Source organism: Thalassophryne amazonica, chromosome 2 (assembly GCF_902500255.1).
Source record: "Thalassophryne amazonica chromosome 2, fThaAma1.1, whole genome shotgun sequence".
Classification (NCBI taxonomy): domain Eukaryota; kingdom Metazoa; phylum Chordata; class Actinopteri; order Batrachoidiformes; family Batrachoididae; genus Thalassophryne; species Thalassophryne amazonica.
Genome location: NC_047104.1, coordinates 139424446 through 139437723, shown reverse-complemented (window position 1 = coordinate 139437723; position 13278 = coordinate 139424446). Strand labels below are relative to the sequence as shown.

At 41.1% G+C, this 13278-nt stretch overlaps 1 protein-coding gene across 3 annotated transcripts in view; it reads right to left on the bottom strand.

Annotated features, from left to right (window-relative positions):
- nhsb (Nance-Horan syndrome b (congenital cataracts and dental anomalies)) overlaps positions 1-10867 on the bottom strand; it is a 268921-nt gene extending 258054 nt beyond the window's left edge. For all 3 annotated transcript variants that reach the window (XM_034194618.1, XM_034194626.1, XM_034194631.1), the window contains exon 1: positions 10231-10867. In XM_034194618.1, the coding sequence (XP_034050509.1) occupies positions 10231-10510 (280 nt within the window). In that variant the 5' untranslated portion in view covers positions 10511-10867. The remainder of the gene's footprint in view (positions 1-10230) is intronic.
- Positions 10868-13278: the final 2411 nt, after the last annotated feature.

The following is a 13278-nucleotide window of genomic DNA, read 5'->3' as shown; positions in this document are numbered from 1 at the left end:
TAACTTCAGTCTTATCAGAATTTAAAAGTAGGAAGTTACTAGACATCCAACTTCTTACTGATGCAGGACAATCTTCCAAGGATTTTATGTGAGTAAGATTAACAGCAGTTATTGGCATATACAATTGAGTGTCATCAGCATAGCAATGAAAGGGAATCCCAAAACGCCGCAATATATTCCCGAGGGGTGCTACATAAAGAGAAAAAAGCAAGGGGCCCAAAACGGATCCCTGAGGAACCCCAAACTTCATGTCTCTACGATCGGAGGAGGTTCCATTACACAATACACAGTAGGAACGACTGGACAGGTACGACATCAACCATGCAAGAGCAGTTCCAGTAATCCCAAAGTGATTCTCCAGCCTATTGAGTAGAATATGGTAATCCACAGTGTCAAATGCAGCACTAAGATCCAGCAGCACCAGGACCGTAGTGATATCCGAGTCCATTGCTCGCAAAAGGTCATTCATTACTTTAGTAAGTGCTGTCTCTGTGGAGTGAAATTTTCTAAAAGCAGACTGCAGTGGCTCAAAAAGATTATTCTCAGTGAGGTAGTCCACGAGCTGTCGCGAGACCACTTTTTCCAGGATTTTAGAACAAAATGACAGATTTGATATCGGTCTATAATTCTTCAATACACTAGGGTCGAGATTAGATTTTTTAAGTAATGGTTTGATCACTGCAGACTTAAAACACTTAGGAACAGATCCAGAAGTTAATGAGAGATTTATAATTGAGAGATTTATAATTTCCAGCACAGTTGGTCCAAGAATGGGCCACAGGTCCTTAAACAGTTTTGTTGGTATAGGATCAATTAAACAGGTTGTGCTTTTAGTAGACGTCACGAGCTTCGTCAGTGCGCCTAGCGAGATACCATCAAAATCTGTAAAACTGGATACCACCTCAGTGGGCGCATCCACCTCCACAGCAGTATGCAGTGGTTGGGCCAAAGCCTGCTGAGATATACTCAGCCTAATATCCTCAATTTTCTTCTCGAAGTAATCCAAGAAGTCCTGTGCTGAGAAAGGAGAGTGAATAACAGGTGGCTGTCCATGAATAAGAAGTGCTACAGTTTCAAACAAAAACTTGGAATTATGCTTATTTTTATTAATCAAATCAGAATAATAGGCACGCTTTGTAGCCAGTAGTGCCTGATAATAATCCAAGACAGCATCTCGCCATGCAAGATGGAACACCTCTAACTTAGAACTACGCCATTTCCATTTCCATTCCGGCAGAAGGCTCAAAACCTCGAGCCTTCTGCCTAAGGTCATAGTTGTCCCTCAGACAAGGCTGAAGACCAAAGAAGACTGTACATTTGAGGTTGTGGCTCCCAAACTGTGGAACACACTGCCACTAACTAGTTTTTTGTTACTTCTGTTAAAATGTCTGTATTTCTATTTTATCTTATTTCACTGTAAAGCACTTTGTGATTTGATCTCGAAAGGTGTTATACAAATAAACTTTACTTATTTACTTACAATTCATATCATGTAATCACTTAACACAGACTGTTTCAGGCAGGTTTAAGAACTATTTATATAACGGCTGAGTGGATCCTTGTCATTTGATTGGTGCTTTGTATGTCATGTGACGCGGATTATTTGTCTCATTTGTGTTGTGTTGCATTTAACGTGCAAATTTGGTTCCATTTACCGTGCATATCTGGTTGCAAACATTTTGTACCATTGCACGCTGCAAACCCTGCCCATGCACACACTAGTGGGGGGAGCGTTTAGCTGATGGTTGACGATTTGAACGAGCTAATTGACAGTGCTAAATCTTTTAACACACACACACACACACACACAAAAAAAAATCTACAGTGCTATAAGCCGTCTCGAGGCATGAAGAGCTGTTAGGATGAAGTTTGTGTGAAAAGCTGGATGCAATTTTTCACTGGACTGAGGAAGTACACAAAGTTCTTTTTGGGGGGGGAGTACACGAAGTCAGTGCACAGCATCACAGACTACATCATCAGAATTATTTTTGATCTTTCTGTTTTTCCAAGTTGACTGAGAACAGTTTTGGACTCCTATTTTGCCTTGTTTTGAATGGAACATTCCATCTTTCACCTCATGAAATATTCGCACCATTGAACTCATAAACATTCATTATTTGTATAACAGTAAACTACGCCAAAATGTCTTATAACTGCAATGGACACAAAATGAATGACACCTTTCCTTTTGTCTGAGAACAACAGGAAGCATAACTTAAAAAAAAAAGAATTTTAAAACAAATCAGTAGTGGTCAATTCAAAGATCTCTATGCACAGCAGTAATTAAATGATGTCTAATTTTGGGAAAGCTCATGCCTTTTTCCATGAAGTGCTGAATGAAATCCTGCACAGCACTCTCGCCACATCTAAAAAAAATTCATGAATGAAGTATCCTGTGTGGGAATAAAATAAACACGTATCAGCTGTAAGCCACCCTCAGCATGAACCAGAAAGGAGGGTGGTGCTTTAAATAGCCAACAGGTGAAAAAAACACATCAGCAGACAGTTTCAGTGAGATGTGGAGGAATGCACAGCAGACAGCTAATGGTCCAGTACCATCTCTGCCAACTGACAGCGGAGGACCACATAACAAGTCTGACTGAAAAAAAAAATGCAACATCCTTTGTGGAAGTCTTCGTACATTGTGACCATCTCTCCTGGATCATGTGTGTGGGGATGATGAGTGTGATTTTTATAAGGCGGGAATGTAAGGTTCCTGCATTATAAAAATCACATCCATCATCTCCATACACATCTGTTCTTCACAGACATGATCCGGGAATGTGAGGTTGGTCATGGGATTAATTCCCACCTGTGGCCGTTCTATGTGGAGTTTGCATGTTCTCCCCATCTCCGGCATCCTCTCACATCCAAAGACGTGCAGGTTAGGTGGATTGGAAACTTTAACTTGCCCGTAGGTAAGCAGCAGAAGATGAGAGAATGTGAGGTTTTCCTTTATGATGGCATCAGAGAAGAGACCAAAATAAAACTTAGCTCAAGATAAAATAATAATTTCTGATGTAGAACTACATCATAACCAAACTTCAACTAGCACTTGTTTGATTCAAGGTGAATTGTTTTTCAGTTAACATTAGATTCACTTAAGTGTGATTGTTTGTTTTTTTTAAAGATTCAAATAGCTTTTGCTTATCTTTATATTCGGTTAGCTTTACTTTGTAAAGGTGGGGATGTTTCAGTTGTCTGCCTGTGTGGTTGCCATCCAGGAGCCAGCGTGGTTCCATGATGTGGTAGATGAGGTGACATGTGAGACCAGCGCATGTTCCCAGATTTGACTTGCCTTGCTTTTAGTTCCCTTTATAGTCACTTAGTTTATGTTCTGTTATGGACGATGCCATTCACTCGCTGCACGTCATCAGCAACCAGAGGAGCCTCTTCAGCCACAGACTGCTCCTTCTCAAGTCCAGGACCAACAGACTGAAAAACTCCTTTGTCCCTCAGGCCATCAGACTGTACAACTCCTCACTCAGGGGGAGTAACAGGAAGACAGGGGACAGGAAGGAGAGGAACAGTAGTAGCCAGTAAACTAGTATTGATCAGTATGTCTGGTATTTATATTGTGTATTTATATTTATATTTGCAAACTGTTTTTCTTTTTTACTTTCACTTTTGATACTCTGTGTGCTTCTTACCCTGTGTGCTGCTATATGATGCTGCCGGAACCTCAGTTTTTCTGAAGGAGTCTTGCCAAGGGATTAATAAAGTTCTATCTAATCTAACCTTTAGATTTAGATACTTTAAGATTTATTTATTTTTATTTAAACTTTAACTTTTGAGTTTGCTTCATATTTTGTTAATTACTTTTATATTCAGTTACTTTTCTGCTAACTTTAAATTCAGCTAATGATGTTACATTAGCTTTATATTTAAGGAGCCCATAGCTCACTGTATTATCAGTTTATTTTTGGTGACCATTAGATTCACTTCAATTTTTATTCTGTTTTCTGTTCAATTACCTGTATTTGCAACTAACTGTATATTGATTTAATTTAGCTTTTCACTTATCAGTCTTCCCTCACAGGGAGAAGATCACGTGTTTGGTTCCACCAGTTCCTTTCTGTGTGGAGTTTGCATGTTCTCTATCTCCGAGCACTTCGGTTTCCTCCCAATCATTCCTCTAAGACACGTTAGGTTCATCTCCTGACAAAGGTTGGTGGTAAGACTGGCAGTCCCATGACTTAAAAGCATTCACTCAGGTGAAAGCCATGCAGTTGAAGCTTGGTGTGGTGTTAAGGTGTCATGTCCACAGGGGTGTGGCCGTGTGTTGCTGAGCGTGCCCCTCAGTGGGACTTGATCTGAATCTTAAATTTTTATTTTTATACTGGATATTGTGTAACTGTAGATGTATTGTGCACCTAGAGTACATATTCACCCCTCTGTCACATGTCTCAGCAACATCTGGCAACTCTGTTTGATTTGTCTTTGCTAATATTTTCCTTTGATCTCTCTTTCATTGGTGGTTATTCTTCTCATCTCTTTTGCAACATTCTTGATCATAATCATTCATCTTTGATTCTTACTTTTGATGCTGCTCACTGATTTGATCCTGATAACTGAACATCCATCCTCATTAACCTGCACACTGTCGTGCAAACAGGGTATGGTAATCACTCGTGTGTGTGTGTGTGTGTGTGTGTGTGTGTGTGTGTGTGTGTGTGTGTGTGTGTGTGTGTGTGTGTGTGTGTGTGTGTGTGTGTGTGTGTGTGTGTGTGTGTGTGAGAGAGAGAGAACAAAACAACTGAAAATGCACTTAACGTTAGTGTCTCCAGATGATTAACATTCATTACAGATTTCTCCCAAGGTCAAGATCGAGTCAAACACAGCTCAAATGGAAGGTATCAGAGGGCTCAAACAAACTCTGCACACTGGGATATATCCATGTTTGATCGTTCATGTTGCCAATCAATCACAACTATGTTGCTGATCATTAAAAACTTTAGATCTTTCTAACTCTATTTGTTGCAAAGATATAGCAGAAAATATGTTTTTCACACCATGTTTTTGTTGACTGTTACACTGAAAAAAGAGAATGTTTCAACCAACTTAAAAAAAGTGTTACAATTTGTAAAAACCTGAATGAATTAAGTTGTTTGAACTTAAGTTTGAAAGTTAAATCAACTCTAACTTATAAACTTAAGTTCAAACAACTTAATTCATTCAGGTTTTTACAAATTGTAACACTTTTTAAAGCTGGTTCAAACATTCTCTTTTTTCAGTTGTACCTTTGTCCAATTCTCTCTAAAGGTTAATCATCTCAAGATATAAACACACACGCACATGTAGCGGCTGCACTCTGTGTTGTGTTGTTATGACTCCGCCCATTCGCTCTCCTCGGGATGCGAACTCACGATCCTCGGCATGGGAGTTTGACTCTCTAACCAGAAGGCTAAAACCCAGGGCTCTGGCCTTGTGACCAGAGAATCCTTTTGAGTTGTTGGGAGTGAGGTTTACTAACTACATCTGCACAGCGACACCTGCTGGCCTCCGTTACACACACAGAACCAATTACAAAAAGCTGCGTCGCTGGTGCGCAGGGGAAAAATACTTTACTATAATATCTCTGCTACACTAATAAAATGACTCATTGGATGAACTCAATTCAGTTATGTGCAGGACATCCATCAAATAAATCTAAGTAGCCCCAACTAAAAAAAGCACATCCATGCAAGATAATTTAATTTTATCAAGTTGGGACTACATATATTAATTAGATGGAAATCCAATCAAATGAGTTGGTTTTTGAGTGTACCAAGGTGGTTAGAGATTTGATTGAAAGATGTCATTGATAAGTAAAATATTTTTGATTGATTGGTATAAGTGTCTTCATGATGAAGTCATAATATGAAGTTATACAGTGTATCCGGAAAGTATTCACAGTGCTTCACTTTTTCCACATATTTTTATGTTACAGCCTTATTCCAAAATGGATGAATTTTTTTTTCCTCAGAATTCTAAACACAACACCCCATAATGACAATGTGAAAAAATTTGAGATTTTTGCAAATTTATCAATAAAAATAATAATAAAAATTTAAAAACCCCTAAGAAATCACATGTACATGCTAAGTATTCACAGCCTTTAACATGAAGCTCAAATTGAGCTCAGGTGCATCCTGTTTCCATTGATCACCCTTGAAATGTTTCTACAGCTTAATTGGAGTCCACCTGGGACAAATTCAGTTGATTGAACATGATTTGGAAAGACACACACCTGCCTATGCATAAGGATCCACAGTTGACGGTGCATGTCAGAGCACAAACAAAGCATGAAGTCAAAGGAATAGTTTTAGTGGTGCAGCTTAGCGAAAATTTCAATAAAAATTGTTCATTTTGTGATAAAAGCATGGAATTTGGCACACATATTCTAAATTCACTGCTGTTTATTTTCAGATATGCAGCCATCCTGGAGCTGACCTCTAATGAGCTACAGGGGTCAATAAATAATTACACAGGGGTCAACATTTAAAAATGCTCCAATCATATCACTATACAATCACTATACCACATTATTTGTCTGATCATAACAATTCCAAAAAGGCATAGTTTGGACTGTCTATGGCTGAATGTTCTGGAGTTATGGGGTAAAAACAGCAAAAATTGTGACAAAGGTCAGTTTCAGTTTGTACAGGGGTCAAAGTTAAAGTTGCTCCAATTTTGGTTAAAAAATGACGCAAATTATTGGTTGAGTTAATAGCATTTTAAAAAGGAATAGTTTGCACCATCTGTCATGCTTTGTTATCATGTTATGGGTTAACATATGTCGTATGTCATAGAATCCAATGGACGTCGACCTTGTTTGACCTTTACTTTAGAGACCAAACATTCAACACAGTCAAAACTATTCCATTTATTAATCCTTTTATTTCAATTAATAATTTGCATCACTTTGTACCAAAATTGGAGTAACTTTAACTTTTAACCCCTGTGTAATTCTTTATTGACTCCTGTAGCTCATTAGAGGTCAGCTCCAGGATGGCTCCACGTCTGAAAATAAACATTAGTTCATTTAGAATGTGGGCCAAATTCCATGCATTTATCACAAAATGAACAATTGTTTTGCTATGCCGGCCAACTATCTGTAGACCTCTCAGGCAGGATTGTCTCGAGGCACAAATCTGGGGAAGGGTACAGAAACATTTCTGCTGCTTTGAAGGTCCCATTGAGCACAGTGGCCTCCATCATCCATAAATGGAAAAAGTTCAGATCTACCAGGACTCTTCCTAAACCTGGCTGTCCATCTAAATTGAGCAACCGGGGCAGAATGGCCTTTGTCAGGGAGGTGATCAAGAAGGACAACCATCTCTGCAGCAATCCACCAGTCAGGCCTGTATGGTAGAGGGGCCAGACAGAAGCCACTCCTCAGTAAAAGGCACATGGCAGCCCACCTGGACTTTGCTAAAAGGCACCTGAAGGATTCTCAGACCATGAAAAACAAAATTGAACTCTATGGCATGAATGCGAGGCCTCATGTTTGGGGGAAACCAGGCACCACCCCTACAGTGAAGCATGGTGGTGGCAGCAGCATCATGCTGTTGGGTTTTTCAGCAGCAGGAACTGGGGGACTAGTCAGGACTGAGGGAAAGATGAATTCAGCAGTGTACAGAGACGTCCTGGATGAAAACCTGCTCCAGAACACTCTTGACCTCAAAGTGGGGAGACAGTTCATCTTCCAGCAGGAAAATGACCCTAAGACAGGAGTGGGCAATCATGCCATGAAGGGCCAAGACACTGCAGGTTTTCCTTGCTACCAATCACCTCAGCAGGTGATTTCATTAATGATCAGGTGTTTGTGTTCAGGGGAGAAGCTCATCAGCAAACCCACCTGCTGAGTGATTAGTTCCAAGGAAAACCTGCAGCGTCTTGACCTTTGTTGCCCACCCCTGCCCCAAGCACACAACCAAGATATCAAAGGAATGTCTTCAGGACAACTCTGTGAATGTCCTTGAGTGGCCCAGCCAGAATCCAGACCTGAATCTGATTGAACATCTCTGGAGAGATCTGAAAATGGCTGTGCACCGACGCTCCTCATCCAATCTGATGGAGCTTGAGAGGTGCTGCAAAGAGGGATGGACAAAAGTACTCAAAGACAGGTGCACCAAGCTTGTGGCATCATATTCAAGACGACTTGAGGTTGTAATTGCTGTCAAAGGTGCATCAACAAAGTACTGAGCAAAGGGTGTGAATACTTCTGTACGTGTGATTTATTACTTTTTGTTATTACCTCTGCCAACCACGTTGGGTGGAGGTCCAGCTGACACAATGAACCTATTTCAGCACAAAATGGTGGATATATTTTTTAATACATCTCCTAGAGCTCGACCGATATATTGGCCGGCTGATATTATCGGCCAATATTATCGGCCGATATAAGCCCTTTTCAAAGTACTCACTATCGGCCAAAATTTTGCCGATACAACGCCGATAATTTCTCATAAACAGAACAGTTACTGAAATAATGTTTGTGTCAGCAATGTAAAATGTCATTGCACTGTTTGTCCAGTAGATGGAGCTCTGACTCCATTCAACTGAGACCTGCTTGCCCCTGCTTAAATGTGTTCATCCCTGGCCCCCGTAGTTCGCTGTCACACTGCACTGATCTGCTGACAAAAGCATACAAGTAAGTTTATATGGATCTATATCCTTATCCTGAACCTATATCTAAGTTGCAGCAACAAGAGGTACAAGATCAGATGTATTTCACAACTCTTTTTAAGGATATGTATTTGCTAATTTCACAAAGGTTTAATTCTTGATTGCATTTTTTGAACTTGAAAATTCTTCTCTGTTATAAAGTTAATCAATGAGGACAAATCTTCAGCTTTTAGCTCATACCTTTTTTGTTAAGGGTCCAAAAACGAACACTTTATGCATTAAAAAAAATAATAATATCGGCTGATTTACCGGCTATCAGCCGATTTATTGATTATCAGCATTTTTTTCATCCAAATATTGTTATCGGCATCGGCCTCAAAAAATCCATATGATCGGGCTATAATATCTCTAGTTTGAAGAACTGCTGATGGCTGCTGAGACCAGTCACAACAAACAGCAGAGAAACACACATTCAAATGTGTCCCTTCTCCTGGCAAAATCATGCAGACAGCAACACCAAAATGAATTCACAGAGACTTCAACAGCCTCATTCACCCAAATCCAGTGGAAGAAGAAGAAGAGCAGGACTGTTCTATGTAATAAACACACGGTGTGCCTCAGTGGCTCTGACACATATGCAGATAAGCAGGGAGCCTATAGGGGAGGGAAAAAATAAAAGATATAAAGGGGGTACATTTGGCTTTACGCCTTAAAATGCTGTTGTCTTGTCACAATCCAAAGGAACACCACAGCGGTGATGAATCCATCTGCATCTAAAAGCACTATATGTTGATCTAAAATCAAAACCCTGAGTGACGGGACTGCAGAGGACATAAATAATATCTACAGCTGCCGTGCGCACCGTTGTTCCCTTTTTCTTTTCTTTTTTTTTGACTGAAACCAATCAGATTTATTTTCCCTGTGAGCCTTCAGCACAGCTCACATGCACTCAGAACTCAATACTTAGCCGTCATTTCCTCTCATTTATCTGCAATCTGGGCATCTGGATTCATTACTGATGCTGTGGTGGTGCCACGCTGCATGTGCAAAGGGTGTTTTTTTTTTGGGGGGGGGGGGGGGGCGCACGGGTAAGACGCACGTGAGCTCTGCGCACATCCGAACAGCCTTCACGCCGAGACAGATGCTCGACCCACAACTTCCCACATTAAAACACGGCCAATGCACACCCGTGAGAGACACCGACGACGCCGAGCGGGATTCAGGTGTGCGCCACCGCAGTGGACTGCGCTTGCTTGAGCCAATGCAGCGGCAACACGCCCCTCCGCGCCGCCAGCAGCGCGCGCGCCGACTCCCGGCGACGACGGGCGCATCCCGAGTCCGACGCAAACGGTCATCTTCACATTTTTGCAATTCAAATCAAAATTATAGTGATAAAATAATGATGATTTTTTTTTTTTTAAAAAAGCATCAATGATCGAAGGTGACACATTTCAGCGGGAGAGCGCGGCGTGCGTGCGTGCGCACAGAGGGGGAAATAAATCATTTCGAGGTGGGAACATGAGCGCACACATAAAACGTGAATGGACAAAATAAGATGCTGATCGGGTGCAGATCTTGAGCTGGTTGGTGTTTTTTGGGGGACTTGCGAGGTCTACTTACGCACTGCCTCCTTTTTGGGGTCCAGCGCGCCGGCAGTCTGCTGGATCTGGCCTATTTTGTTCTGGAGGACCCAGACCCGCTGGTTGGCGTTAAGTATGTCGTTTTCCAGCTCCTGGAATAAGGAGCAGGCGTGCCGGGCCAGGTCGGACAGCTGTCGCAAGGTTCGGGACAGAACCACGTTCGTGATGGCGCGCAGGTCCTCAAAAAGCAGACCCTCATCATTGGGGATGTGGTGTCTGCACAGAAGCTGCGGCTCCACAATCCTTTTGGCGAATGGCATTTTACACGCCAGAAATAAGAGTTGTAAGCCAAGTGTAAATTCCCACTGTGTAGAAAAAAGCAAAGAGGGAAAATGGACAACATCCAAATATATGTATGTACATCCAGGATTGAGCGAAGGTTCGGGCCGAGCGCGCGCGTCAATCCAAAGTTCCAGGATTCTCCTTGAGATCCTCCATCGTGCTGCTGCTGCTTTCTGTGGATCACTCACGCTCCCTCGCGCTCTCTCACACACATGCACACACACACGCACACACACGCGCGCAGGACGCGGCTCAGCCCGGGTCAGTGGTGTGAGGATGCGTGTTCAGTCCGTGATCATGGGTTGTCTCCGTGCAGCGTCGAGCCGCCCGGAGCAAAAAAAGGGCTTCGATCTTTCAAAATAAGAGCGCGCAGCTGCTATGAACCGCAAATTTAATTACCCGTGTCTGTTCTAGAAAAAAATAAAAATAAAACAGAGGAAAACACGAACTGCAGGAAATAACATTTGTATTCAGTTCAGTTTTAGTTGAAATATTTGCGTGACGTGCGCGCGTCGAAGCGTTTTATTGTGTAGTTCGTGTCCTTGTTTTCCGGTCCTAGTCTGGTTTTGTGTGTTTGTTTTGACGCTGTCTGTCGTTACAGTCTGAAGACTGTGCAGAATGAAATGATGAGAGAACAGACTGAGGGAAAACCTGGACATGTGGATCAGAGGAAGACTATCAGCGTGAAAACTTCTTTGTCAGGCCAGAAGTGCCGATCTGATAAGCGTTTTATTACACAAGATGAATTTGTTGTGAATTCACAAGCTGACGTGTGTAAATTAAAGGAAAACTGCAAAACGTTGCAACCTGGGTTCGATTGTTATTATTATTATTATTATTATTATTATTTCACTCAGGACAAAAAGCAATTTAATCAGTGAGGTACTGATCTAGAACAAAACTATCACTGACTCATTCTATAAGGCTCAGCCCTTCATCACCAAATGACTTCTGCGCTGAAAACAAAGTACATCAGTTGGTCAGAATGTGTCAAAATATGCAACTGGTGCATATATTTAAATCATGTCACTTTTTTCAGGGCAAGCAGCATTAATAGAAGATGGTGAGGCTAAGGTAAGTGAGAAACTATAATTGTTGACCGTTGTTTTTAAAAAGTCTCTCTACATTTTGTAAGATGAATTATGTAGGGGGGCGTATCCAGGTTTATCAACTGGTGGTGGCGGGGATTGCAGTGTTACAAGTGAAAGTGCTAAATGTTTGTGTACTTTCAAGTCCACCCACTTGGGGGTACTGAAGTTAGGAAAACTTGGAAATCCAAGGTTTGAATTACACATAGGCATGTCTGTGATATAATGTGAGTATAGTGACAAAAATACATTTACGATGTTGACCACTGTAAACTTAAAATGACAAATTTGTCCAAATGAATAAAAAGGAAAAAAAGAGGTGAATAAACTTTTTTTTTTTTTTTGAGTGATAACTCATATTCTTGATCAAAGTTATATTCTTACAGTATGGGTAATGTCATGGAGGAGATCATAATTACAATGGTGCCTGGATCTCATATACAGTGGCTCTAATCTGACTACACTGGTGAATGTTATAAGTAAAGGTGTTTTTAAACATTCTGATATTTTTGGTCATGTGTAGTCCCCCCTCCACTATTCTCTGTCATGCCCTTTTTGGCCACTTGTTATAGTTCTGGACTTTTTTCCACTTCCGTGCTCTGAGCCTTTTGTGTTTTTACGAGCGAAGCCTTGCGCAGCGGCGCAAAGCTTGTTCATGGTACAGGGTGTCCTAAACAGGAAGTGCCAACTTTACTGCCAACACAGTAAAAGAGGAATTGTTCAAATGTCAAACACTTCCTGGACTGACAGATGAGATCCCATGAAATCTCGAGGGAACTCAGAGGCAAGCTCACACTCAAACAGGAAGCGCCAAATTTTCAGTCACAGTGAAACAGCAAATGTCAAATGTTGAACACTTCCTGGCATGGGTGGAGCTAAAGCGGAGGCCGGGGTTTCACTGGCCTCCCCTGAAATCTGATTGGACACAGGTGATTGACATGTCACGGCACCACGCATCTGGTTGAAAGAGCTGCATTTTCAAATCAGAGTCACATTGACTGCTAGGTTCCTCTTGTCCAGTAGTTGGTACTGTGTACCACAAAAAGTTTTTCCACCTTAGTAGAAGAAGAAAAATGTTTGCCTCAGATTTGAACTGAACACGTCATTTGAACTATGGACTTCTAATCACACCAAACTTATATTGGTGAGCAAATGACCATATTTTATGCCAGAAATGAGGTCCAGGTTGTTAAAAGCAGCATTTTTCCTTTAATTCGGGTTGCCTTATAAACACGTTTAAGCTAACAGACAGCAGCTGGTTCATGCTCTGTTGGCTTATTAGTGCAGCAGATAACTGAAGCAATCCTTCAAATGGTGATACAAGCATCAAATTCAGCACAAATACAGCTTAGATGTTACACTTTAAAAAACCCAGACTGGCCACTTGAATTTTCAATAAACAGCCAGGTAGGGGTCAATTGAAGAACTACACAGGGGTCAAAATTTAAAAATGCTCCAATCAAATTGAAAGCTACATCACATTAATTGTCTGATTATAAAGATTCCAAAAAGGTATAGTTTGGGCTATATATGACTGAATGTTATGAAGTTTTGGGGTAAAAATGGCAAGAATGGTGACAAAGATCAATTTCAGTTTGTACAGGGGTCAAAAGGTAAAGAGTTGCTCTAATTTGGTAAAAAGTGATGCAAATTATTGG